The following is a 26,268-nucleotide window of genomic DNA, read 5'->3' on the forward strand; positions in this document are numbered from 1 at the left end:
CGAAACACGTGGTAGAAAAAGGAATACTACCATCCGCCTAGATCATAGAATAACAATAATGGCAAAGAAGCATCCAGTGATGAGCTCCAGAGAAATAAAAAAAGATCTCCATTTACTTGTGAGAACTTCAGTAATCAGAAGATGCTTATGTGAAGCCAAACTATTAGCAAGAAACCTTCATAAAGTACCACTGCTGAAAAAAAACCACATGTATTGAAAAGGTGACAGTTTGCCAAAGAACACATTGACTGGCCTAAAGAGAAGTGGTGCGATATTCTGTGGACAGATGAGAGTAAGATTGTTCTTATTGGGCGTAAAGGCCACTGAATACAAGCCACAGTACACTTTGAAGAAAGTAAAACATGGAGGTGCAAGCATAATGGTTTGGGGCTGTTTCTCATACTTTGGAGTGGGGCCCATTTATCACATAACAGGCACCATGGACCAGTTTCAGTACCTAAAATACTGGAACAGTTCATGTTGCCTTATGCTGACCCTTAAAATGGGTGTTTCAGCAGGAAAACACCCCAAACACACCAGCAAGCGGGCAATATCCTGGTTCCAGACAAAAACAGATTGATATCATGAAGTGGCCGGCCCAATCCCCAGACCTCAATCCGATTGAGAATTAGTGGTGTGACCTCAAAAATTCTGTTCTTAAAGCAAAACCCAAGAATGCAGAAGATCTGTGGAATGTGGTCCAGTCAGCGTGGAGGCAAGTCTAAAATGTTAGTTGTAGATCAGTATATACGGATATACAACTTAATATTAGTTCAGTGCTTAAAGGAAAAAGCCAAATCCTCATTTCATTTTCATTTTATACTATAAAAATTCCAGTTTGTGAATGAAAATGAAGACACTGCTATTTTTGTGAATGATCTAATATTCTTTTTCTTCATTTTCAGTAAAGAAAAGAAAAGAAAACAATATTCATGTTTTTATCTGGGATTCCAGTGCCTTTGTATATATGGAAATACATGCTATTATCATCTCCAAAAATGTTAGAGCACTTATGCAAATATGTGATGTCTTGATGAATCGAGCAGATATTTGAAGTTTACACGGCACCATTCTCGCATGAAAATATCTTACAAGTTTATTTTGTGACCCAGAAAGAGTAATATTTCAAACTCTGCCACTCTGTGTTCCTCCGCCACTGCCTCGTTTGAATTTTGGACGAAATGGATTCTGGGATATTGCATTTCGTCATTTCGAACGGCTTGGAGACCAGAACAGCCAATCAGATTTTTTTGCATCCAAGTCTGTGATTGGCTGGTTTTGTGGCACAACTTTTTTTCTTTTTTTTTTTTTTTTAAACTTTATTAAAGAGTTGAGCGCGCACGGGCAGAAATGTTGAGCGTGAGCAACACATTTTGAGCAAGCGCAAATGCAAAAACTGAGCGAGAAGGGCTGCTATTGTGTGTGTGTGTGACCTCAGGAGGAGGAATTTGACTTTTGCACGCAGGAATGAATTTTGTTCACTCAAATTCAGCTTTTCGTCGCTCAAAATAAATTTCTCCTCAAAATACAACACTTGCACCTGCAAACTTGTTTTTACGTGCGCTCAGAATAGTGGCACAAAAATAACGCCATACAAATACGCTAAACGTCACAAATCTCTAAAAACTCCCTCTCTCTCTTTTTCTACTCTCTCTCGCTCTCTCTAGCCATCACTCCTAAAACTTCCCCCTCTTCCTAAACGACCAAATGTCATGTCGCCATATCATTTTTCGATTGGTCGACATGGTGCATTTTTCCACCAACACAATCATAAGCAGAGAGTGCTTGCTAGACAGTAAACGTGGCGAAACTATTCAGGAAAAAACGCCGAGTATATATTGTTTATCATGACTCTGGTTTTACGTGGCCTATCAACACAATTTAAAAACTGGTATATATATTACTCGTTACTGAAAAAAGTAACGCCGTTACTTGTAAGGGGTAACGCCATTACAAGTAACCATTACCAATTCTCCTAATTCCGCCGTTACCCCTAATTCCCATCACTGGTCTACATATACATCATTTCTAATGTGGGCCGTGCTGTTTTAGGACAGTGACATGTCTGACACTGGGGGAGATTGCATTCAGACTTCTGAGTTTGAATGCAAAGCAAATGTGTTGTTTAAACTAGAGACAGCTCTTGTGACTGAACAATAAATACTGTTCTGGGAACGAATTAGATTTTACAGTGACAATGAATCTTCCATCGTTTGTTGCATGTTTAAAATCTCAGTTTGCACTTGACACAGCTGTCAATGCCCATGATATTGAGATGTTCTTTGTAGATGTGCCTGTATTGTTGACTGCTTTGAAATTTACATTGAAAACCTGAAAGCAAGGTCAGAAACATATTCTAATTACAAACATTGCTATACAATGAAATGAAAAGAGTTGAGTGTGGAAGAAATGGCAAAAATGTGAAGGTGATTGTGTATTTCTGACATTATACTCCAGAAAAGACAAAAATAATGAAACCCACATTTTGGAAATTACACCTGTGCCTGTACATCCTTGGGCTCTTGGTCACTGATGGGGGGACTTTTCTAAATGGATTAAAATGTCACAATTGTTGGCACTTTCACGTGGAAGGATTTTGAATGGATACCTATCATTACTTTGACGATCACATTTTTAATCTGGACTCGTTATCTACAAATAGTTTTAGTAACTAAAACTGTAAAAAGCACATTTTCCTGTAAAAACAAGATTAATTTGGTGATGGAAAAATTAAATACATAAAGCTACAGCATCTAAACATATAACTATAACAGCCCTGTACTTATGGTTTTTGAAAGTTGCAAATGCTGCTTTTCCAGCTCTGAACAACAAAGGAAAAACTCAGAAAGTCAGAAATTTTAGATTTACATGCCAAATGTTAAATGATCACCTAAAGGCTGTTTAATATAAATTAAGTACATTAGCTGTAAAAATGTCCCATGAAGTTCTACAAACCAAACTGCATGTGTACTTTGCTCACAAAGACAAAAACAGTGACCCAAACAGTTTCCAGAGCATTTTTAATTGAAAAAAAATGCACTTACATGTTAACAAACACAATAAATAAATTTTGATACATTTCAATCAATCATAAATAGTTGGGACTTAAACAGAGAATGTATAACTTCAAACTTAAAAGAATCTGGTGATCAGTGCATCAACAACATAAATAAAACAGATTAGACATCTTTAAAAAAAAAAAAAAATCGGATTTCCTTCACACAGAACAGTACATTACTTTGGTCACAAAGGAAAAACTCTGATGCGTTAACGAGAACATCTTTCAAATGACCCCCTCAGTGGACTCAAACATCACTCAGACATTCATTGGTAATTGTGCGTTGCAGGTTTTGAAAAGTTGCCAGCAACCTCATGTTTGCGCATTACACCCGTCAATCGAAAATATAAGCACGCTCTCATAAAATGACACGCAGGCCTGATTGAGGGGCTGTCCTTTTAAAAGCAGATATTTTAATTCTTCATTGCACCGATATATTCATCCCTCATAAGAATTTTTGTTTTCTCCCTTAGGTTAATAATAACTTTGTGCAAAATACTGATAGGGAAATTAAAACAATCGTCAGCACATGTTCATTATATCCATTCAAGTATTTCATTGCACCCATGTCTTTTTTTTGGTGAAAAGTTATAACGTGTTCTAAACTACTAGAAACAGGCACAAAAATATTCTGGTTGTTTCAAAACATGCATTGACGTCAGTGGAAGATTACATTTTGTTCTACATGCTTATCTGAGGTTAGAGGATTTTGCTGGATGAGAATGAAGATGTGTAATGCTGGTCTACTTACAGTCAACTACTGAATAAGCTGCAAGGGTAAAGCTACAAACGCCATTGTGATCCATTTACATACTGAGCATTTGAAACCTTACAGTTCAAGTTTTCATGTTCAGCTCCCCTCGGGTCAAAGAACTTCACGTCTTACAAAAATACACAGCAGGTAGGATTTATTCAAAACAGAGATACTTCTGGAAGTCAACTAAAACACTCTACAATGTTTAAGTGTTTGTGTGCATGTATATGTGCGTGCAATGCTATATATGATATGAAATGTGTCGACACTCATGATACGCAGCGTCATGGTGTGGCTTCACTTGTTCTTTCCCTCTAGTCCACTCTCTGCTCTCAGGGCTTGGCTGCTGGCCGCAATGAAGTTCATCCAGTGTTTGAGGTCCTCCGGAAACTCTGGGCACTCGATCTATAGTGTTAGATGAATAAAATTGATTAATCAGTCAATAATACTCATAGTTTTGTGATACTAAAATGTGATGATTTTGTGGATTCTACTCCTGAACAGAAGCACTTTGAGGATGACGCCACCACTTCCCTTACCTTCTTTTTGCAGATAAATTCAATGATGGTTTCGGGGCTGCAGTGCACCACATTCTGCCTACAGAGCATGATCGCAGAGACGAAGCCATCTTTCTTGGATACAAAACGCTGCTCCAAGTAAAAGGCTTTCTCGTCCCAGCCCAAAACTTTGGTCCGAATCTCAAAAGCCTCACGGAAGACCAAGGAGCGGCGGTACCGGATGGTAGACGCCCCTACCACCAATTTCGCCCCCAGTTTGCGTGAGGCCATGAACAGTCCGTTTCTCATGTAATGGTGAAAGCGTGCAAAGTCACACTCCCTCAGATACCGAGAGTTGTTCATGTGGCCCAAGTAGTCCAAATCATGTGGAAGGACCATGCCTTCGATGCTCTGCTCGGCTAAAATGTCCCGTATCCTGGGCTGGAACCATGCCTGGATGAACACCTGGGCCCCTCGCAGGAAGTACCAAACATCCAGGCTGCAGAAGAGCAGGAGGAGGGCACCCAACGCCAACAGCAACATCTCTCTGGAGAAATAGTTCAAATATTAGCATCAAAAATGAAAACCGAAGTTTTTAGAAAAGAACGTGTTTATTTGCAATGTTACAGTCATTATCTTTTATCTTATTTTTTTAAATTAAAAACATAAGCATTTTTTTAAAGAGTCTAAATTGATGATTGCCTTCAGGATTAAAATAAATGCATCTTTGACCTCATCAATGACAGTGCAGATGTGGGGGGAAAAAAAACAAAACAAGAGATCAGTGTTCCCCTCCTTACACTGACTTGAAATTAACCTGGCTAAAAATACAGAAGCAGCATATTTTCACAAGCAGTCGATTCAACCTTGAGGGGATTGTAAAGCTAACGCTTCTCCTTTAAAATGAACGGCCTGCAGATTGCTGTCAAAGCCAAATCTGTTAGCTTAGCCGCTAGCTGCCAGCAGCCGGTGCCCTCGGAATTAAAGCGAGCACAGCCTCCTCGCACAGCCGCCACACTTCAGTTCACCATATCAGACATTAAGCGTCAACCATACAGACGGCAGAAGTATCTTTTAATGCCCGTGAAACTCACTGCGCGTCCTGAAGAAAGTGCTATCATGGAAAGCGGTGCAACTTGAAGAAACCGGTAGAATCAATGAACATAATTTCCGGGTGTATGACGACAAGAAGCCTTATTGGTTGACCTGTCGGCATGGTTACACGAAAACGTTTTCGCGTTTTCCAGGGATTGGCGATGCCACAGTTACACGTGATTTAGTTACTTATTTATTTTATATCTTAATTTATTCATTTGAACCTTGGTTAACACAGAGACGGTATGTAAGGTCGTTCCGTGCGCCCTTTCATTCACTAGAAGTTACTGTTTACTTTGTATAAGACAAAATAGTGCTTTTTAAACATAGCACTGCCAATAAATAAAAACATATTAATAATAATAAAACTACTTAATATTTTTATTATATTTTATGGTACGAGAGTTAGTTTTTTTTTGTTTTTTTAATGTTCTAATTAGTTTCCGCTCCTAGACAGCTTTCTCCTTTCAGTTGAATTTGCATCTTATTAATATAATATGGAGGGTATTTGTCAGGTAGATTTCAGAGATTCCGAATAGTAATTACAACACAGCACTTTGTGGAGGAATTTGACTCATAAGGCCATTCCAAGTCTCAACAAATGTATGTATCAAATCCTCAAAAGGCAAGACTAAAGCTAAGAATATTTCCTAGAAATATTTCTTTTAGTTTAGTTTGTTTTGTCAGTAGACAACAACATCTCAATTACTATGTTTTGAAATTATTTTTATTGCAGTGAATATTTTTCTTCACTCATAGTTTGTAGCTTTGCTTCTTTGTTGGGACACTTTTTATTGTAAGGTAAAAATCCTACAATAATTCAGAGAAAACCTAACAATCAGATGACTTCCTATGAGCAAGCACTTGGTGACAGTGGGAAGGAAAGACCACCAACAGAACCAGGCTCAGTGAGGGGCAGCCATCTGCTGTTACCAGTTGGAGAGAGGGGAGAGACAGGACAAAAAGGGATAGGCTGTAAAAGTGTAAAATACGTAAGGCTTATGGCCAATAATGATACTTAAGTCTACACGTGGCACCTTAGTTACAGAGTAACAATGTACTGGATTGACTTTATCTACTTTTATGAATAGTGTAGATAGTGTATTCTTTTCCGGGTACTTTTTTCCCACTGTTACAAACCTCTGAACCAATTCTAGTTTACAGTGGACATAAAAAGTGTACACAGCCCTGTTAAAATGCCAGGTTTTTGTGACATTCAATGGTATTAACTCAAAATTTGCTTCAACAAAGTATTAGGTTTTCTCCATGGGTTGTCTCCGAGTACTCAGATTTCCTCCCACAGTCCAAAGACATGCAGTTGTGGTGGTTAACTGGTGATTCTAAATGGCTCATAGGTTTAAAAGGTTGTCTGACTCTTGGCGTTAACTCTGCGACAGACTGGCGACCTGTCCAGGGTGTACCGCACCTCTTGCCCTATGGTAGATAGATAGGCTCCAGCCCCCCTGAAGTGGGGGTGAACTGACAGATGAATTGTACAGGTTACAGGTGACATGAAAAGTGAGAAGAGATTTGGATTGATTTATTGTGGTCTTATTTTTTTACATCAAGAAAAACTGGTATTAAATCTGTTCTCACTTGTAACCGCCAGTCAGCCGTGTGCATGAGAAGTGTTTGTGACATGCTTTATGACTCAGTGTCCAGGCAGCATTCATGACACAGTCGTTCTGACTGAATTTTCAGCTTACTTTTTAAGTTTTACATGAAATCTGTGGATGTTACAAAGGCTGATGTGTCCTGGCGGTTCTGGTCATGCAAACATGTAAACTGTGTGATCATCCCATCACTCAAGCATGATGTCATTCCCTGCTACACCTGTTCACACTGCAACACACACACTCTCATATAAAGTAGTTTAATCTCTTCCCATTTGGTTATAGTAAAAACTTCAAACCAATTTCCTGAATTCTTTTATTGCTGTCACACCACATCATAACACACCTTATAAAACTGTATTACTTATATTTTATTATTTTTACCATAACTGTCAACCTCTCAGAATAATGTAGTGTGCTGTTATCAAGTGTTTCATATCTGCAAATTTTGGAATTTAAATAAAGCTTGTTGTACAAAGTGCAGGCACAAGTGTGTTTAAGTGAAGAGATTCTGAATAGGAGAAGACTTTCCTCCTGGGCTTGTAAACAGGCTGACTCACAAGACGCCACTTTTAATATCTGCCCATGAAAGGTTTTATTTGTTCTTCTCCTCCAGGCCGCTCTCAGCCCTGAGGGCCTGGCTGCTGGCAGAGATGAAGTTGACCCAGTGCTGAAGATCCTCTGGAAACTCAGGGCACTCCACCTGCAGCGTGCAAAACACAAGCTCAATGTTATTCAGCGGGACAGCGTGTGTAACTCATGCATCTGTGTGGTTTCCTCCCTTACCTTTCTTTTGCACAGGTGCTGCAGAATCTTGTCCGGGCTGCCGCGTATGACACTCTGCTTGCAGTACATCACGGCACACACCAAGCCATCTTTTGTCGACACGAATCTCTGCTCAAGGAAAAAGGCTTTGTCATCCCAAGTGACGATGCGACTGCGCAGCTCATAACCCTCTCCGATACACAGAGCCCTGCGATAACGAATGGTTGTGGCCCCCACCACCATTGAAGCCTTGAGGGCCCGCACAGCCTTAAACACGCCGTTACGCATGTAGAGAGAGAAGCGAGCAAAGTCACATTCCCGGAGGTACCGAGCATTGTTCATGTGGCACATGTCGATGTCATGGGGAGTGACCCGGCCTGTTAGGACCTGCTCCGCTGTGATGTCCCAGACTGGAGGCTGAAACCAGGCCCGCAGGATGACCGCTGCGGCCCGCAGGAAGTACCACACATCCACAATGCAGAAGAGAGCCAGCAAGATGGCGAGCACCCACAGCACCCACCACATCTCTCTAGGGAAAAGATATTAATATTTATTAGTATTAATATGGTCATTAAGTGAGATGTATAAAAAGACAAGTCAGCCTAACAAATAATGAGCATAACCGAAGACAGACAGTGTTTCCCCTGTTCAACGGACGGACATTTTAGTTCAAAAACAGAAATGAAAATAAATAAAATATTTAGGGTCAAACACGGGCTCAGTGTGTGTTCACCGTTTAACACCCAGCTGGTCCAGCAGGGTGCTACTATGATCAGACTTCCATAGTAATGAAAAGTGTAAGTAGCAGCCAGGTACTGCTAATCAAATGTGCTTAATCAGTAAGTGAGAGCACCCCTGTAAAACCAGGGGAGTTTTGCTGGTTTGGAGCATTCAGGTGTGTGTTAAAAAAAAACAACACAGTTTTTCTCAGGCTGGATCTGCCAGCAAATTCACCTAAAGGTCAGACCATGCAGAAATCAGAGAAACTGCAATATGCATGAATTTATTAGCTGGGCATGTACTGCAGCTTGAGGTGGATCCTCGTTTTCCCCTTTTAGCACATATAAGACAGCATCAGTAGCCCGACCCACAGTGACTTATGCTTAGAGTAAACGCTTACATGTTTCACACTTATTTACAAATTCCTAAAATTAAGACTATTATTTCTCACTTGTTTTTTATTTCATGAAACACAAGTGAATATTTTTGCCTCTTCTCCCTGCAGCATGCTGTTGTGATTTAATCAGTTTAATCCAGTGTTTATGTGTCCATACCTTTCTGGAGGCACTTCTTCCATTATTGTGAAGGGCAAATGGGGAATCTCTACAGATCCACTGTGATGTACTCCATTTTCAAAATGAGTTTCTACTTTCGTAACACTTGTGCACTGATTTAACAAATCGTTAGGATAAACCGGTGCTGCAGGAAAGACAGGCTGCCTCTGCAAAAGCCGCACGTCTTAAATGCACATGCAGCTCAGAAAATGAAAAGACATACTTTTATTTAGATTTTAACGTAATTTAGTTATCCTTGATTCTCAGTGCTACCTATATGACTACCAAAGCTAAGGTTTGTGTGATGTTTCATTACTGCATCCACTAACTTTTATTTCATTTAGATTAAACTACGGTTACGACCAACGTTCAGGGCGGGCTAAGTAAAAACACCGGTTTGTGCGGGCATTAACTGCATTTTTAGTAAAAACAAGTTAAAGAAAGTGGGAAAAGACGAATAACCGTCAACGTGTTTACGCTTTACAATAGGTAAAGTGCTCACCTGCTGTCCGCTTCGTCCTGTTCAGACTGTCGAGTCGACACCACTCAGAGCGCTGAGCACAAGTAAAGGAAAAAGCGATAAACGCGGATAATACTCTTCCGGTGATGGCCTTCAAAATAAAAGCATGTTTACAATATTGCGTTAGAAATTCAACCCGAAAGGACGTAAGCAGGCTTAAAACCAAACAGCTTAATTTGTAATGACATAATGTTTTAAAATGACCTATAACTGTACAATGATGTTAAGTGCTCAATGTTTTTCCTACCTCGTTGACATTTAATTTGAAGGCCTTAGTGATTCACTTAGACGTGACGTAAGAGGAAATGGCGGCGGTGATTGGTTATTTATTAACCTATTACACTTGACAGAAGTCCGCAACAGCAAACATGGTGGTAGAAGAAACTTCATACGAAGCTTTTTAAAACCTTTATTTTATTGCCAATTTAACAAATCTTTAAAATAAATTTTTAAAAATGCAGCTTTTATGTCAGAGACCATTGAAATTTTCTTTTAATTTTAATATTTTTAAAACTCAGGCCGATTGTTCCAGTGAAAGTAACTCCTCATGCTTCTGCATACCGAGATATTTTGGAGCTTGGAGACTTTCAAGTTCACAACTTGGGGATTTTCCCCTTCCTGTTCCAAGACATGGTTGACCAAGTTTGGTGTGGTAGAACTTGATTGGCCTGCAGAGAGTAATGACCTCAACCCAAGAATACCCCTGACTTCCTCATGGAGATCGTTCCTCTCATGCTTTCTTTAAATCCACAAAGATACAGTGCAACTCCTTCATACCTTCTATATAGTGCTCTGTGTACACTCTAAGAATCTAGTCTGAATTTGGAACATGAGTAAGAATAAAAGAATGAGCTAGAAATACCAGAAAATCTGCCATCACTCATTTTTATACTTTATTATATAATCGCAACCAAAATAATTGCAATGAACTCTTATTAATCACTCCAAAAACAGAAGATAATCAAGCAATTTGGTCAAATAATAAACAACACAATCAACTCTGAACTGAACGTGTTTATGTCAGCAGCTATGCAACTGAAATTCCTACAATATTTGACTTTCCCATACAGGAAGGCTGGTTTGTCTCTTGTAGAAGTTGTTCTATAAAAGTATGCAATGAACAGTGAATAAAAACTGTATTAAGTGCTCAGAGTCCTTTACAAACAAATTTTCAAAAATGGATATTAAAACTGACCTGAGACTTCACTAACTTGGTAACTTGTTCAGAAGTTCTGTGATAGAAACGCCACAGCACCAACAAGCTGAGAGAAAAAGAAAAAAAGAAACCCCTATAGAAGTCTAGCTAATCTTCAGCCAGTCTGTTCCCTCCCACATTCACTGAATTTGGCGAGCTCGATGATCCATCACCATTTTCTTCATGTCCCTGTCCGCCATCATGTCACTCGCATCAAGCTCGTTTCCTGGGCCAGCCATCGGATCATACCGGTGTCTGGAAGAGAGAGAGGAGATTCACAACCCTAGAACATAATCTGCCTGATCATTTAGTGAAATGCCAAAAGCAAGTTAACATTGCTAATAAAACAGACTGTGAGACAACTTTTGGAACTTTGTGAGGACTTTTAACCCCTGAACTCACTGTTTGAGGTGTTCCTCAATGGCTTTCCGTTCATACACGGTGCCATATACTGTTTTCACAGGATCAACAAACATCTTCTTGGTTAGAGGACAAATCAGATGTTGTGGTAGAAACTGTGGCACAGGATCAACCAGTTTCTTTAGAAAGGAAAATAAGTCAAAGTAATGTGATCACAAAAAAAATCTTTTACATAAAACAGAAAAATCCCATAAATACTTTGTTCACTCACTCACCTCCTCCATGCTATCCATTGACTTTCCAGCATGTTCTCCTGTGTGCTTTCTGGCTTCTCGTTCGTACATCTCGCGGCTCGTCAGGAATTCCTCAGCTAAAATGCTTCCAGGAAAAGGTTAATATGCAAATGTAAGTATTCATATCTGGGGTCTGACTTGTAACTTGTATCAAATACTCAAACATCTTGTAGGTGCAAATATAACTAGCTGATCATACTGAAACAGTTCTAAATGCAAAAAGGGATCAAATTTGGTCCTAGCAATGTGTAACTAATAAAGTGGCTGTTGAGTGCATATAGTAATAAAGTTGTGCATGTCTCACCTGTCCAGTGGGTCATCAGGCTCAGGGATGATGAGGAGTCCATACACAGCATCAAATATGTCCCTCATGGTGATGTGGGCGTTGTAGCTGCGATCAAATATGTTGTGGCAGATGCGGCCAACACTGTTGACATTGCAGTGGTATACCTGCCGCTGTGTTAAGATAAATGCTCGCTATGAGAAACACATATGCAATAACCACTTTTATATTACCCTAACAACTGGAAACCATTTTAATATGAACACTGTAGATGTCTAAACAGCTTTTGTTTGTATTTTGTCAGGATACACGTGTGACAAAGCGAACGAGCGGAGGCTTCACTGGGTATTCAGGACCAAACTGGCAGTACAGCTCAAACACTCCTTTCTCATATGGTGTGTCAGGAGGTCCTTGCATGAGAATCCTCCAGAACGCTGAAAATCAGAAAACAATCAAACATTGTTGCTTTTCAAGGATTTCATCATTTTAATCAAGTTTTAACACTACAGGTCCAAGAAAGTGTTGCTATGCAGCTTCCAACAGTACAATGACTGCAAACACAAATCCCTAATAAGTAATCAACATGCTGCATTCATCTCCCCCCCCCCCCATTTCATTATTTGATTAGCATTCAAATCTCCCAATGAATTAGTGATGGGATTTCCGGCTCTTTTTAGAGAACCGGCTCTTTCGGTTCGGCTCACTAAAAAGAGCCGGCTCTTTCGGCTCCGAACCGGCTCTTCAGGTTGTTTTGTTGCTTTAATTAATTTATTATTAACAATAATATAAAATTATGCACAAAAGGAATCACTAATGTAAAAAAAAAAGTGGATTTATTTATATATGTCTATATATAAATATATGCGGTGGCTTCTAGAGACAAAGCACGTACAAACTCCAAAACACATTTCTAGCGTTAACTGAACTTCCTTAACAGAGCTACTAGATCACTTAAAATACACAATTGAAAGCATGTGTGTGTTGTTTGTGTATTTATACACAAGCACTCATATATATTCAAATGATTTAAAAAAAAAAAAAAAAAAAAAAGTTCATTTACCTGTTACTACCACACACCAAATATGATCCTTGGTACTTGCTGGCTTGTGTAGCCACTAGGTAACAAAAGCTCAACACTGCGCCCAGCATCCTGGAGCACTTCTGTTGTCTTTTGTACGTGTTTTGAGTTTTTATGTGCTTCTGAGTTTGTATGTGCTTTGTCTCTAGGGGCCACCATAAATATACTTTTATTTATTCACTCCACATAAAATGTAATAAATAAATCATATAATACAAAAATCAACTATTCACATTTCAACTTTTAAATATTTAAATTTTCAGCTTTTTCCTTTTACAAATTTAAAGTGAAACAACGCAAAACACTGCAAACCACAACACAATTAAATATAAATTAAAATATGAAAACAAAAAGAACATGCATATCCTCTGTCATATGGACCTGCATGAATAAACTTTCTAAATCCTTTATCATCTGCAACTGAAAATAGTTGTGCATGATCACTATACCTTTCTAATGTGACGTATTTGTCCCTGGCTCTCTTTCTCTCTCTCTCTCCCTCTGGCTCTGTTCCTGTGCTACTGAGTGTAACTACCGCCCTCCCCCCTCTGCCCAACGTAAAGCACAAGGCTCGCATGCGGAGTGAAGCGGAAAAAGTGTGAGAGAGAGGGTGAGAGAAAGGAAGAAAAAAAAAATAAAAAATCTAAGAGCCGTTTCGTTCGCGACCGACACATCACTACAATGAATACAGAATAAAGATCTACCACAAAGCAAGAATTTATCAGCTGCATCATGAAAACACTGATATTATGAGTCTATCAGATAGCCGAGATCAAATAAAATACACAGAGCAATACAAACACAGATGAGGAGAAACCACATCACTTACTTAAGTCTGACTCTGATGGATAGACTCTAAAGAAAGGATGAGGGTCACAATGCAGGCACTTGAGCTCCTCCACGATACGTTTGTCCTTCTCCATGAAACGACCATCCTTTGCCTCCCGAATCTTATTCTTCAGAGCACTGTTTTGAATGTTATATAATGTTTCATAAGGAATGCATGTAATAAAAAAGGACCACAAAAAAGTCAAAATTATCACTATTCATATGGGACAAGACTAAGGAGGCATCCTGATCAAGTCTTAATCAACAAAATATTTTAGACTCAATGACATGCTTTTTGTCAGGAAGCCTATACACATTTTTAAAAATAAAAACCCAGCGTCGATGGCGCCTGATGCTGTACCTGTCCTGTTGGCCAGAGCATCTACTGGGTGTCAGAACCTTGTAAAATAAGATTTTGCAGTAATCTACAACTACACTAAAAAAAAAAAAAAAAAAAAAAAGTAGTTGCATGAAAATTGACATTTATGGACATCCTACAAGTGGAAACAGACTACTTTTTCTCTTAAGGTATGACTAAGTGGAATCTCTTCATATTTTGGACAGCTGAACAAAACTATATTGACAGATAAAACATGCAGACAGAGTAAATTGTTTCATTAACAGCTCAAGAAGCTCATTTTCTTTGATCAGGTGTGTTCTTAGCTTCTACAGGATGGGTGTTTCTGCCACTCACCTTTCTGTCACAGTCACTTTGCTGTTTATCTGGCTTGGCAAGGATGTCTCTGGATATGCATCATAGCCCAGGGTAACAAACATCTTTGTAAGTATTCCCTATAAAACATGAAAAAATATAATAAACATATGACGGCCATGTATGAAGTTAAAGAGTGATCAGATTTCCTTTTGAAGCAGACTAAACAGACCTCAGTGATGGAAGAAGGGTCAAGTTTTTTCTTGGGCTTCCTCTGTTCCAGAGACAGAACTGTCTCGATCTCAAAGAGTTTCAGACCATCTTTGACTGTCTGTGGTTTGAAACAGCAGCCACCTGTAAAACACAAGTCACTGTTTGGCCCTTTTTGGCATCAAATATTTTTTTCAACTTTATTATGTTTACATAAGCCAGGGTTTAGGACTACACTGTTAATACAGATACATGTAATTACAGACAATAATGACAAATTTCAGAAATACTGCAGAGATTAAGTTAATGTCTCATGTTCAGTTAACTAGTTAGAAAGAAAAAAAACCCTGAAAGCAGTTGGGATGAAATATCAAAGGTCCAATAAAATGGGCCAAAAGTTGATTCTGTGTGTGCCCATTTACAGGTTTGCTTTCTGTGATTCCAGTCCTAAACAGCTGCAGGTTCCCATTAACAATTTCACTGTTTTTCTAAAGTCACACAGAGAGTACTTCTATGTGCAACTGACACAACTTGTTGTTGATGGTCATTTTGTGTCCAGCTATTACGCAGATAGCAAACAGTTCACAACATCCAAGCCTGCAGATGGTACACTTGTTAAAGAATGCATCCAGATTGCAGCTTTATTTATTTTTTATATATTTATATATATATATTTTTTTACTTTTAAGGGCAGAGAATTGTGCATTATTTTATACATATAGTAGTACCTGTTGCATTGCTGATTCCATGGAGCATTGTGTTTTCCACATTTCCAAGAAGGATTGAATCCACAGTGACGTTTGATTTCAGCAGCTTGGCTGTTACAGCAGCTGGGTCCATAAAGGACCTATGGCAAGATGAAAACAGTCAGCTGCTGCCCCAGAAAAACATAATTGATGGGTGATCAAAGGCAACTTAGGCAGAAAGGGGAACTTACCCAGAATCATTGCCATCAGTGAGGCACAGGACGCGGAGTCTACAATCTGGGAAGCTCGCCTTGACCTTTTCCAGCTCTGAAGCTCCACGTCGTAGCGCGTCGTACAGCAGAGTACATCCGCTCGCCTCAAGGTTACGTGTGTGGACCTAAAAAACAAAAGAACCCCAAAAAGGCGACAAGGGAAAAAAAATTATATTAGCGCCACTGAGCAAGTTGAAAATGAGGGAAATAAAGTTGCCAGGCTGACCAAAGTAAAAAAAAAAAAAAGCTTTTTTAGCTTTATTCTTTCAAAACTTCGAGTTACTGATCAGGTATCTCAAAACTCAGTTATTCTGAGTATGTCAAAATTTCCTCACACATAATACCACCTCACAATTTTTACATATAGAGGGCAATAAAATTCTTCTTGAGCGGAGGTAACAAGCTTCCAGAGGAAAGCCTTCCATCCTCACAATGTTTTGCAATCACCTTGAACTTCTCCAGATTTTCTGTGAATGTGTGGAGCATTTTCACCATGGAGTCAAACTTTACGAGACCAATGACGTGATGGAAATCATACGCCATGCTCCTCGTGGCAAAGTTGTCAAAGAGCTCTTTGACAGCATTGATTTTCTTTATTTCTGCATTTTCATAGCACTCCTCTTCCATTGAGGAGCTTGTATCGATCAGTACCTAAAGTAATAAAGTCAGGAAGAGGAAATATTTAGCAAATGTTTTGATTTGATTCCTTTAGAACTTAAAATTTTCACAGATCTCACCAGTATTGCCTCTTCTGGAGTCCTGGTTGTAACAAATGACTGGTCGTCTCTGTGGTCACCAGTGCTGTATTTAAAAAAAAAAAAAAAAAGACAAAACACCATCTTTTTAGCTTTACACAGTTAACACGAGACAAGCATCACATACTCTGTGAATTTCCTGTTATCGGGTGGGTAGATTGTGCCTTTAATGCAGATCAAGATGCACAATTCAATTCAATTCAATTTTATTATATAACACCAAATCACAACAACAGTAGGTGTTTAAGGTGTTTTAGCTTGTGAGATAAAGAAAAAAGGATCAGACAAGCCACTATGAGCAAGCACTTGGTGACAGTGGGAAGGAAAGAAACAGGAAGAAACCTCCAGCAGAAACCAGGTTCAGGGAGGGGCAGTAATCCGCTGTGACTGGCTGGGGGAGGGGAGGAAGACAGAATAAAAGACACGCTGGAAGAGCCAGAAATTAATAATGACTGATAATTAAATGCAAAATAGTGTACACAACCGTGTGAAAAGAGACAAGTAAAGAAGAACCTCTCAGTTCGTCATAGAAGACTCCAGAATGTGCCAGAATGAGTCTGCCCTTCGTTAGTTCACTCCATTTTGTTTTGGTTTAGGTACTCACTTGGCTGCTAGCAAGTTTAAATCCATCGTTTTTACTTTTCCATCCAGACAATCGCGCACGTCGATCATATCAGCTGCTCCTTTGCTTTTATGCAAATAAATGCCCAGATTATCTGACAGAGAAATGTGAAAATAAAGCAAACATTAATGATAATAATGGCTTGTATTTATTTATATAGCGCTTTTCGAGACCCTCAAAGCACTTGAGGGTCTCAATTCCACTATTCATTCACTCTCACATTCACGCACTGGTGGAGGCAAGCTACAGTTGTAGCCGCAGCTGCCCTGGGCAGCGAGCCTGCCATATCATGCCATATCATGTGAAGTGTCTTGCCCAAGGACACAACGACCAAGACAGACAGAGCAGGGGATCAAACTGTTACAAGATGAGCTTCCCAACCCTTGAAACCATGGTCGCCCCATTAAGTTAGGTATAATGCCTCTCAACACACATGATAAACAAAACTTGATATCAGAGGTGAAAGGCAAAGTAAGAAAACTGGTGGAAATTCCTTTTCCACTTAAAGTGACTAACATTACTAGTGTAAGAGGAGCAACAGTAGAGACAATCTAAGCAAAGGTGGAACATACCCCTCAATTTAGACTTAGACTGCTGCAAAATGAACACATCTGTGGCCTAAAACCTGACAAGTCAGTGGCATCTGCTGTATGATACAAGTGTTTGCAAGGTATAAGCGTGATGATTCACTGAAAGATGTGAATATTTAGCCTGGAATAGTGTGAAATACCTTCACTGAGTAGAACAAGGCAGCTTTGATAATGTCCCAGATCCTTCAGATGTAGAGGTGGGGTCACATTAAGGCGAGGGAAAGATTTCAAACGTTCCACCATGCTGCCAAAAGTCCACTGAATATTCACCTGAAAGCTGTTTCATTCAATGAATTAGTCAAAAACAAACAAACAAAAACAACAACAACTCTGATTTAAAACAAGTCATTATTCAGCCTGTTTACACTGGCTTTGAGACAATCCTAGACACCATGTGTAATTAATAAATAATAATAATTATTAATAACGAAGGCAACTAACTCAACACCATGTTTTAACCTCAACTGTTTGCATATTATATTTAAGCATTGGACAGTGTAGACTAGACACTATTCATCTATAAGAGCTGTTGCCACTGATTTTCAGTTCAGTTCTTGAGTCATTTGGCATACCTCAGACTTTTTTCTTTGTTTCCCTTCATTAAGAACAGCTTCTTGACAGCCAACCTTCCACTGAGACCACTTCTGATGAGGATTCAGTGAACAGTTTATGGATCAACTCAAGTGCCAACTAAGGTCCTGTGTCAGGTCTTTCCTGTTTTTTTTTTTTTAAATACTTCTTAAGGACATGACATGTGCTGAAGACATTTTTTAAGCCTTTAATTTCTTTTTTTTTGTCCTCCATTTGTTCAATTTCCTCAAATTCTTTAAGAACACACTGCATACCATGTTGAGACACACCAAGAGTTCAGTTATTGTGTCTTTGGCAGTTGCCTTTTTTGTGCAAAAACACTATTTTATGTCTGTCAAACTGGGTTATCTTTGGAATATTTTATACATTTCACTACAAAAATGAGAACAAATGAAATGCTTTTATGACAAGCTGCTAGCAATAAATTACCTAAAGATACAAATTTAAAAAAAAAAAAAGTGAAATTGTATTTGTTTTTTGCTAGAATGTGTTATGTGTAGGCACAAAGCTGAATTATCCACTGGGTTAGGTGTCATTTTTATGCTTCAAAAATGCATAGGTCAGTGTTAAATGGCTTAACAAAAAATACCATTCTTCTGAAAAGTGTGATGTACAAGGACCGAACTGAAAAAGAGTGAAAATGTCCAAAGAAAACGTCTGAAAGACCTTTAGGAATCCTGGAGAACTGCTGCTTTAGTCCACTTAAATAAAATTAGAAGAAAGTCTGGCTCCTTGGATGCAAAATATGAAGAAATAAGTGGTGGTTTAAGACTTCTGTACAATACTGTATTACTAAGAAATCATGAATGAATAATCAAGAATTCATAATAAATTGAATGTTACTGAATTTACATCCATTTAAAACCACCAGCAGACCAAGCATATACTTTAAACCAAATGAAATATATAATCTTTCACTGTCCAGCTGTGCATAAGTGTATCATCTACACTAACAGAAAATAAAGAAAATCTGCTTAAGTTGTGTTGAAAGAAATAACTCAGTCACACATACTTCTGACCAGATGTCTTGTGGTGGTGACTCCAGAGAGGATACGCTCGGACAAATCGAGGAATGCTGAGCAGGATTTTCTCAATGTCAGTGGCTCTCTGTAGTGAGAATTCTCGCAAAGGCTCTTCGGTGCAATTTGGAATTTTCTCTCCATCTAAACACAATAAAAAGAAGCCAGAAACACATAATTCACCACCATAATGCAATTTAGTAAAAATTTTAACAAAATATAATTTTTGCATCTGGTTATGCAGGAATGCTTGTGCACAAGATTTCATTTTCAAATAATTTAAATTTTAATAATAATAATAATAATAATAATAATAATAATAATAATAATACATAACTATCACTGCACCTGACTGAAGGAGGATCTACCTTTAAAGACTCTCTGATTATCGATGCTTTATACTGTCAAATCTGGTTACCGGTATTTATTTATTTTTTTAATTTCCAAAGTAATTAGTAAACTAGCATTACAGCAAATATAATCTAAACAATTAAAACAACTGCATTCATTAAGCCACATTAAAACCTTTCAACTTTATAGTTTAAACCCTTTCAGTGCTATTTGTACCTTTGATTTTCTGAAGGACGTACGCCCTTTCAAAGACATCTGGTACTCCAGGTACTCTGACAGGTTCGCAGAAATGGTCATCATCTTTGGACACGAGAGAGATGGGAGCATAGACTTCATGCTTTGATGCTTGTTTCTGTCAAAACAGAGCCAAGCACGATACATTTAAACTACAGAGATAATATCTATACATAATACTAACACCAAAACTAAAGACCAGCTTCTGTTCAAAATTAAACTCAGTTATACCTTAATTTTTGAAAGGAGATGTGCCCAGCAGTACAATGAATTCTCAAAGACATCCTGGTCCTCTATGACTTTCTTCCCTTGCTGTGTTGCTTGCTGGGGCAATAACTCCCTGAAGAGCATGTATAAGCCCTCAACAACTGCAATCTGCAAGAAATCAGTCAGTACACAACATTTTCATGCAAAATAAGCAGCAAGTAAATCACAGTTATATACTGTACAAACGATGAGCCTTTTACGTGCTTCCTGCATGAGTAAAATCAGAAGATAGCTTTAACACACATACATGGAAACAGGCATGTCATATCTCTACATTCATGAATACTGTGACACCTCAGATGGTTTCAATCACAAGTTACCATCATGACGATATCATTTTAAATAAACAAATCAAATAAGGTGGCGTGCAAAAAGCTGCTGTGTTAAAATCAGTGGACAAAACATGCAAAAAGTCACATAAAAGTCTGATGCCAGATTTCTTGGAAGATGGTGAGGCCAGTGGTGCAAAGACTTAAAACTGCAGCAGCATGTCAGCTGTCCTTTATTTATGAAGAAGATATTAGAGAAAGACCGAATTCTAAAACTGTAACAAGTCTTACACCACCTCACACTTTTTACCTTCTGGTTCCTGGTCATCCTTTCATTCCTGCAGAGTAACTGATGCAAACTTTGGGCGAGGGGGTTACATCCCGTCAATTTTCGTATGTATGCGATCAGTTTGTTCTGGATTATTTTAGAATGATCTTTCTACAAGTAAATACACAGAAATATTTGAAAACAGGGTTAATGCCACTCAGAAAAATTAAACACAATGGGCTAAATAAATTTGAGTTTTGTTTGTGAACATAGGTCATCAAAGTGCACAGTAAAGAACCCACATTGTTTTTTTTCCTCCAGGGTTAATATTGGATCCTTTAGGACAGTGGATCTCAAACTTTTCATAGTGAGCACCACCTCATAAAATTAAAGTACCACCCTTATGACCGAAGTACAGTAGTATAGGCCTATTTAACACCATATACAGTTTACACAAGACTATTTTATTTCTTATATGAATGTTATTTATTTTAACTGTCACATACAGGATGAGAAAAGTGATAATAATAACAACTTTTGCATTGATATTATATTCCTCCATAAAAGCAATGCTGAAGAGCCTATATGCGATTTTGAAGTTAAATTGCTGTCCTGCAGCAACCTAATCACTATTTGTGGAGGAATTTGAGGTTCACCAATGGCTGGACTCTGAATGTAAAGACTTCATGTGAATTTATGTGTGCATTTATCTATTATGTTGTCTTGGGTGTAGCTGCATGTTTTTCATGAGACTATAACTAGGCTTGAAGACAGGCTAGGCATGAATAAATAAAGTTCATGTTCATAGGATAGCAAGACCATGGGACAAATATAGGACAGTGTGTTAAATATAAAACAGCTTACCGCAACAGCATAAAGAGAAGACAGGAACACACTGATTCCTTTTTGGCTTTGTTGCACTGAAGGCACGACATCATTGATGTAGAAAGTTTCATCAAGGGGAGTCTCTTCAGTAAAAGAGGACAGAGTGAAGGCAACAATTGACCCTTCAGAGATTCCACACGTTTGGAGTGTCACAGCACCAGAATGAATACCTCTAAAAAAACCAAAAAACAAACAAACAAAAAAAACAGGGACACCAGAAAACAGAAGCACTCATCAATGCTAAGACTTTAAGCGTATGAATGTGGGGGTGGGAAACAAGTTAGAAAAATACTGGTGTCTACTAATGCTACTCTTAGTTCTCTAGTTTTCTAGGAAATCCTAGGTGACTTGCTTGTTCCAATTGAGAGAAAACTTGACCTCTGACCTTGAGGTCTTTTAGTAGATCTACCTATGGTATGACTTTCAATATCCTACATCGCTTCATTCTCAAATTATTCTATTCACAAACCAGGTTGTCTCCGTTGCCCGCCCAGCGAGGTGATGACAACACTTTTCAGCCTTTTACATCTGATGGGTAAAAAAACAACAACACTTTTTTGTGAGGCAGTTTACCTGGGATGGAGGACATGTGCTGGTATTCCACTTGCATTTGACAGGATCACTTTTAGAGTTGCGATTGTGTCAGTTTCCAAATTCACCATAATCTCAAAGTTTCCCTTAACATGTAAAGAAAAAGATGTTTAAGTTACATTATGACTTTACATACATGTTAAAAATGGGGGCTGAAAGTTACAACAATAAACTGTACATTAATAAAATAATTGATTCACTTGTATTTCATTCTTCTCTCTTCAACACAATGACTGTTTATCAAGTAAAGGTATATATTTTTATTATTTTTAAAATGGAGAAGCTCAGATGCTACTTGGAACCACTTTGTTTGAACAAAAAGAGTTCAGAAATCATTACTGGCTATTTTATTCCTCACAAACATATAATATGAAATTTGACTGGCCAGTTTCATTTGCTAGCAGTTCCCAGCATCCTCAATTGAGCAGCATACGGTTGTTAAAACGCACCTTGAGCATGATGTGGCATTGAATGACATCTGTTCCAGAGGGCTTCCCAGACTCTTGTCTTGGCATTTGTGGAGCATGTGTCAAGTTTTCTTTTGGCGTAAATATGGCATAAATTACAGCTCCATTTTCAATATGTCTGTCTTTCAAAGACCCTGGAGAAGAAGACAATAAAATGAATAACTGTGCCAGATCCACAGTTAACACAAATAATTACAGGTTATTTAAAAAACAAATAAATAAATAAAAGTGTTATTCCCATCTATATGTATTAAAGTGAAATCATCTCATATGATCATGATCATTTTAGAAACTCCTGGTGCTCACCACCAGTCTTAAAACTATTCATCCATGACTGTAAATGAACTCTCCCAATATTTCATGCAATTAAAAGTTTTTCCCTGAAAGCTGTTTGTATTTTGATAATACACAAGATTTGTTTCCTACTAATTCTGTTTCAATAATACATTTAATTTAATACATTTAACTTTTCTTACCTAGTAACAGACAGAACTACAGAGTGAAAACAAAATTTGCAGGCAACAAATTCAAACTGCAATGGTGTCAGAACTCTAATGCCACCCTGTAATTCTAATTTACATAATTAAATAGTTAAAGCAAAAAGCTTGCCTATTACCTGTTTAAGTATACAGCACTTGGCTATGAAATCAGACACAGTCAGTAGTTCTCTTTAAAATAAATTATGATCATCACTCTGTAAAACAGTAGTTGTTTCTAACTTTTCTTCTTACAAAACAATTTATGGTACTTTTCACTTTTATACCAATATATCCCTTCACCTAAAGCCAGCTTTTCTTGCTAACTTCAAGTATTCATCTGTTTGGATCACAAGGAAACGCAGATAATTTGCTAATTTCTGATGGTCTAGCAAGATTACTTAAAAGGCAGACTTGAGACTAACTTGATTCATCCTAAATATAGTTTGTTATTTTTGGACAAACACACCTTTAAGCACCTGAAAATAAGTGAGTATAAAAGTGGCTACAATTCCTTAAAAGTTTCTGCAGTACTTTTCTTCAGTCCCTTGAGCCTCAGATGAAAGTCTGGACTCATAACAATCATGTAAATGTAACAAACATGTTTTGGTACATGGTGAAAATTGACTTTAAAAAAAAAAAAAAAGAAATAAATAAAGGGACCTAAACCTAAACAAACCTAACAGAATCATATACTGCTCCACTGTTGACTCACATGTGTTGAAGAAGGGATCGTCTGTCAAGGGCATCCCATCTGCTGTGTAGAGACAAACCCCTTTGGTGTTTCCAACATTTTCAAGATGACAGATCCTCAACATTATGTCTTCAATTGTGTTTTGTGCCAGATCCATATCTGTAGCATTCCAAATATTAAATATGTCACCTCTATGTCCTTATGTAATCATGCCAAAGGGATGATAGCTTCTAAAAGATGTGATCCTGTTACCTGAAATAACCTTTGGTTTAGGACATTTGGGGTATGTGTACTGAAGACTGAACGACCTCACTGACTTTTGCACAGGTCTAACAGTTAAGACTTGGCATTCTGGAGCTTGGAGTCTTTGAATGAAGTCTTTCATGATTGCAAAACGATTCTTTTCCACATGACTTAAACCTGGAAAAGAGACAAAATAAATTCAGCTTTACCGTTTAAGTTTACTCAAAGGTTCATGTCTTGATGCATGCTGAATCATCCAGGTAAGTAAATCCCAAAAGGTTGATTCTATTCATCTGCTTTTACATAAATGTGGTGCTTTATTTTTGTTAACACGTTTGTTTTTTTTTTTTAGTTTTCTGAGTAATGAAAAAGCTAAACTGAAAATCCTAGCTTTGCTTTTGAGCACTCTTACCAATGCTGTTTAAATCGTCTTCCGTCACACTATCCAGGAAATCTCTTTCATCTTTAACACCCATCTGAACAAACTGGTTGAAGTACGACTCCAGTCTGTGCTGCTCAAGTAGGTTGAAGATTGCACCCATCTACACAAAGACCAGTAGATTATAATAATATCTGTCTTCATTAAAAAAAAAAAAGTCTATAAACATATGCCCTTTGACAGGAGAGGCCAGATGTCTGAGTCATGATTTCCAGCTGCATACAATGAATGTATGACTAAGTGAATGTTGACTAAGTGAATGCGCGGGACTTTCTTTTGCAACTGAAACTAACTACAACATTATCTTATAACTATTTCAGAGAAATATGCTGAAGTGCATTGCAGAGTGGTCTTAAGGAATTCTTGAAGTTAAAAAAAAGAGATGGAAATCTTACCTTGACCCAACTCCAAAGACCACGAAGAACAGCTGTGCAGTCCTAGTTGTAGTTGGAGGAGGGGTCTTTGTGAAACTGAAACCTAAGGAAACGAAACCAAGGAGGTGGGATGTCTCTAGTGAGCAGTGGAGAAATAGTTATTGTATTTGACAGTTTATTGACCTATACAGAGCGTGGATTTCAGAAGAGGGGGGGGAATAGGAGTTTCAAAATTTCCTGTATGCTGAATAAAAAACAAACAAACATTGAGGACCCCAGGTTTGGTGGGATTGTTGATAAGACCTTTCTTTTTAAGAAGTTCAAGATGACTGTTCTCAGCATTTGCCCTGCAAAGGTCCTTCCTATCTGGTTGATAACACTGAAAATTTGAATATATTTTATGAAGGAGAGGTAATCTACAATTTTGAAACTGCATTTGACAGAGCATGTCAAATGCAAGTGCATAAATAACAGTTATAAATGATTGTCTAATGTTCCAGTTTCTTCCTTAGGCTATTTCTTTATGTTCACATTTCCTTATTCCTTCGTTTTTTCATATATTTCCAAATGCCATTCTTATTGACTTTATATTGGTATTTATATATGTGGAAAATGTCAGTCTAAAACAGGATTAGTCTGCAGGGGCAACCCTTTTATGCATTTCATTATTTATTGAGTGCATTGACTTCTACTGCAAATACATCGTTTCCCTTCAAACCTATTCTGTACAAATGTCTTGAGTAACTCGTCATTTTTTCTATTTGATATTTTTGCAGGAAAATAAGAAATAGGTGCAACAATTTATTGACACATGCAAAGATGGAAATACAGAGAGCGTCCATCTCTAAAGAGATTGAAATTCCAGATTTGGGATGACCACCTTTATTGTTTAACACAGCCCGACCTCTCTTAGACAAGCTTTCTTCTCATTTCTTTAAGTAGTCTTCAGGAATAGTTCACCAGGCTTCTTTATGGACATTCAAAGTTTTTCTTTGGATCTTGGCTACTTATTATTCTGATCTCATGCTGAATCAATAATGTTGAAGTCTGGACTGTGGGGAGGCCAATCCATGACTGATAGTGTCCAATTGTTCATATCGTGACGTTTTTACTGCACGGTCTGTGTTTGGGATCACTGTCGTACTAATAAACAAAGTCACTGGTGACCAGATGCTTTTCAGATGGCCTCTTGAGCACCAGCGCCCCTAGTATGCAACCCTCAAAGACTAAGTCTTTTATGTAAGTAATCTAAATGTGTGGGAGCCACAGAAACCTTAGAACCCCAGCTAAATGCTCACGCAAACCATTTCTAAAACCAACAAACACAGCGAAAACAAGCGATGACTAAACTAGCAGTTACGTAATTTCGCGTAAAAGTAAAAGTCCGCTAAACACACAACCGTGTCATGAACTCTCCCGACTTCATATAAAAAGGAAAACAAAGCCTGGTTAGCTAGCTGAGCTCTCACCGATTCCAAAACATCAAGTTTCACCCCGCTGACCAAAATTCACTGAACCAGCCGCAAAAGAAGACCACAAAAACGCAAGCTTCCCATATACCCTAAGAGAAATTCCCTTACCGGACAGGTTTCCTCAGCTGTTTTTCACCAGTAGCCGACAGCTGCTGTAGCTTGTGGCGGAGCTAACACGAGCCACTTCAATCTTCGGCCATTTTAGGCCCAGTTATAATAGGGCCACGT

At 38.2% G+C, this 26,268-nt stretch overlaps 3 protein-coding genes across 3 annotated transcripts; all 3 read right to left on the reverse strand.

Annotated features, from left to right (window-relative positions):
- Positions 1 to 3,006: 3,006 nt before the first annotated feature.
- LOC309693589 (protein THEM6-like) lies at positions 3,007 to 5,502 on the reverse strand. Its single transcript, XM_082512963.1, has 3 exons — positions 5,404 to 5,502; positions 4,352 to 4,856; positions 3,007 to 4,217 (listed from the first exon to the last, which is right to left on the reverse strand). Exons 2-3 carry the CDS (start codon positions 4,850 to 4,852, stop codon positions 4,110 to 4,112), a joined length of 609 nt encoding a protein of 202 aa, XP_082369089.1. The 5' UTR covers positions 4,853 to 4,856; positions 5,404 to 5,502; the 3' UTR covers positions 3,007 to 4,109.
- A 1,427-nt stretch (positions 5,503 to 6,929) lies between these two features.
- On the reverse strand, positions 6,930 to 9,660 carry LOC309693588 (protein THEM6-like). Its single transcript, XM_082512962.1, has 3 exons — positions 9,559 to 9,660; positions 7,804 to 8,311; positions 6,930 to 7,720 (listed from the first exon to the last, which is right to left on the reverse strand). Exons 2-3 carry the CDS (start codon positions 8,305 to 8,307, stop codon positions 7,613 to 7,615), a joined length of 612 nt encoding a protein of 203 aa, XP_082369088.1. The 5' UTR covers positions 8,308 to 8,311; positions 9,559 to 9,660; the 3' UTR covers positions 6,930 to 7,612.
- A 796-nt stretch (positions 9,661 to 10,456) lies between these two features.
- LOC309694015 (uncharacterized protein) lies at positions 10,457 to 26,268 on the reverse strand. The gene is made up of 26 exons (XM_082513711.1): positions 26,149 to 26,268; positions 24,590 to 24,671; positions 24,168 to 24,297; positions 23,765 to 23,932; positions 23,534 to 23,671; positions 22,325 to 22,476; positions 21,858 to 21,961; positions 21,264 to 21,456; positions 20,442 to 20,570; positions 19,827 to 19,970; positions 19,578 to 19,713; positions 19,004 to 19,154; positions 17,541 to 17,677; positions 16,793 to 16,904; positions 16,171 to 16,234; positions 15,881 to 16,084; positions 15,413 to 15,558; positions 15,204 to 15,322; positions 14,498 to 14,619; positions 14,308 to 14,405; positions 13,615 to 13,751; positions 12,017 to 12,141; positions 11,729 to 11,874; positions 11,407 to 11,509; positions 11,174 to 11,310; positions 10,457 to 11,026 (listed from the first exon to the last, which is right to left on the reverse strand). The coding sequence occupies exons 3-26, from the start codon at positions 24,295 to 24,297 to the stop codon at positions 10,912 to 10,914; spliced, it is 3,210 nt and encodes a 1,069-aa protein (XP_082369837.1). The 5' UTR covers positions 24,590 to 24,671; positions 26,149 to 26,268; the 3' UTR covers positions 10,457 to 10,911.

This window comes from Aulonocara stuartgranti (assembly GCF_965226115.1).
Source record: "Aulonocara stuartgranti genome assembly, chromosome: 18".
Taxonomy (NCBI): Eukaryota; Metazoa; Chordata; class Actinopteri; order Cichliformes; family Cichlidae; genus Aulonocara; species Aulonocara stuartgranti.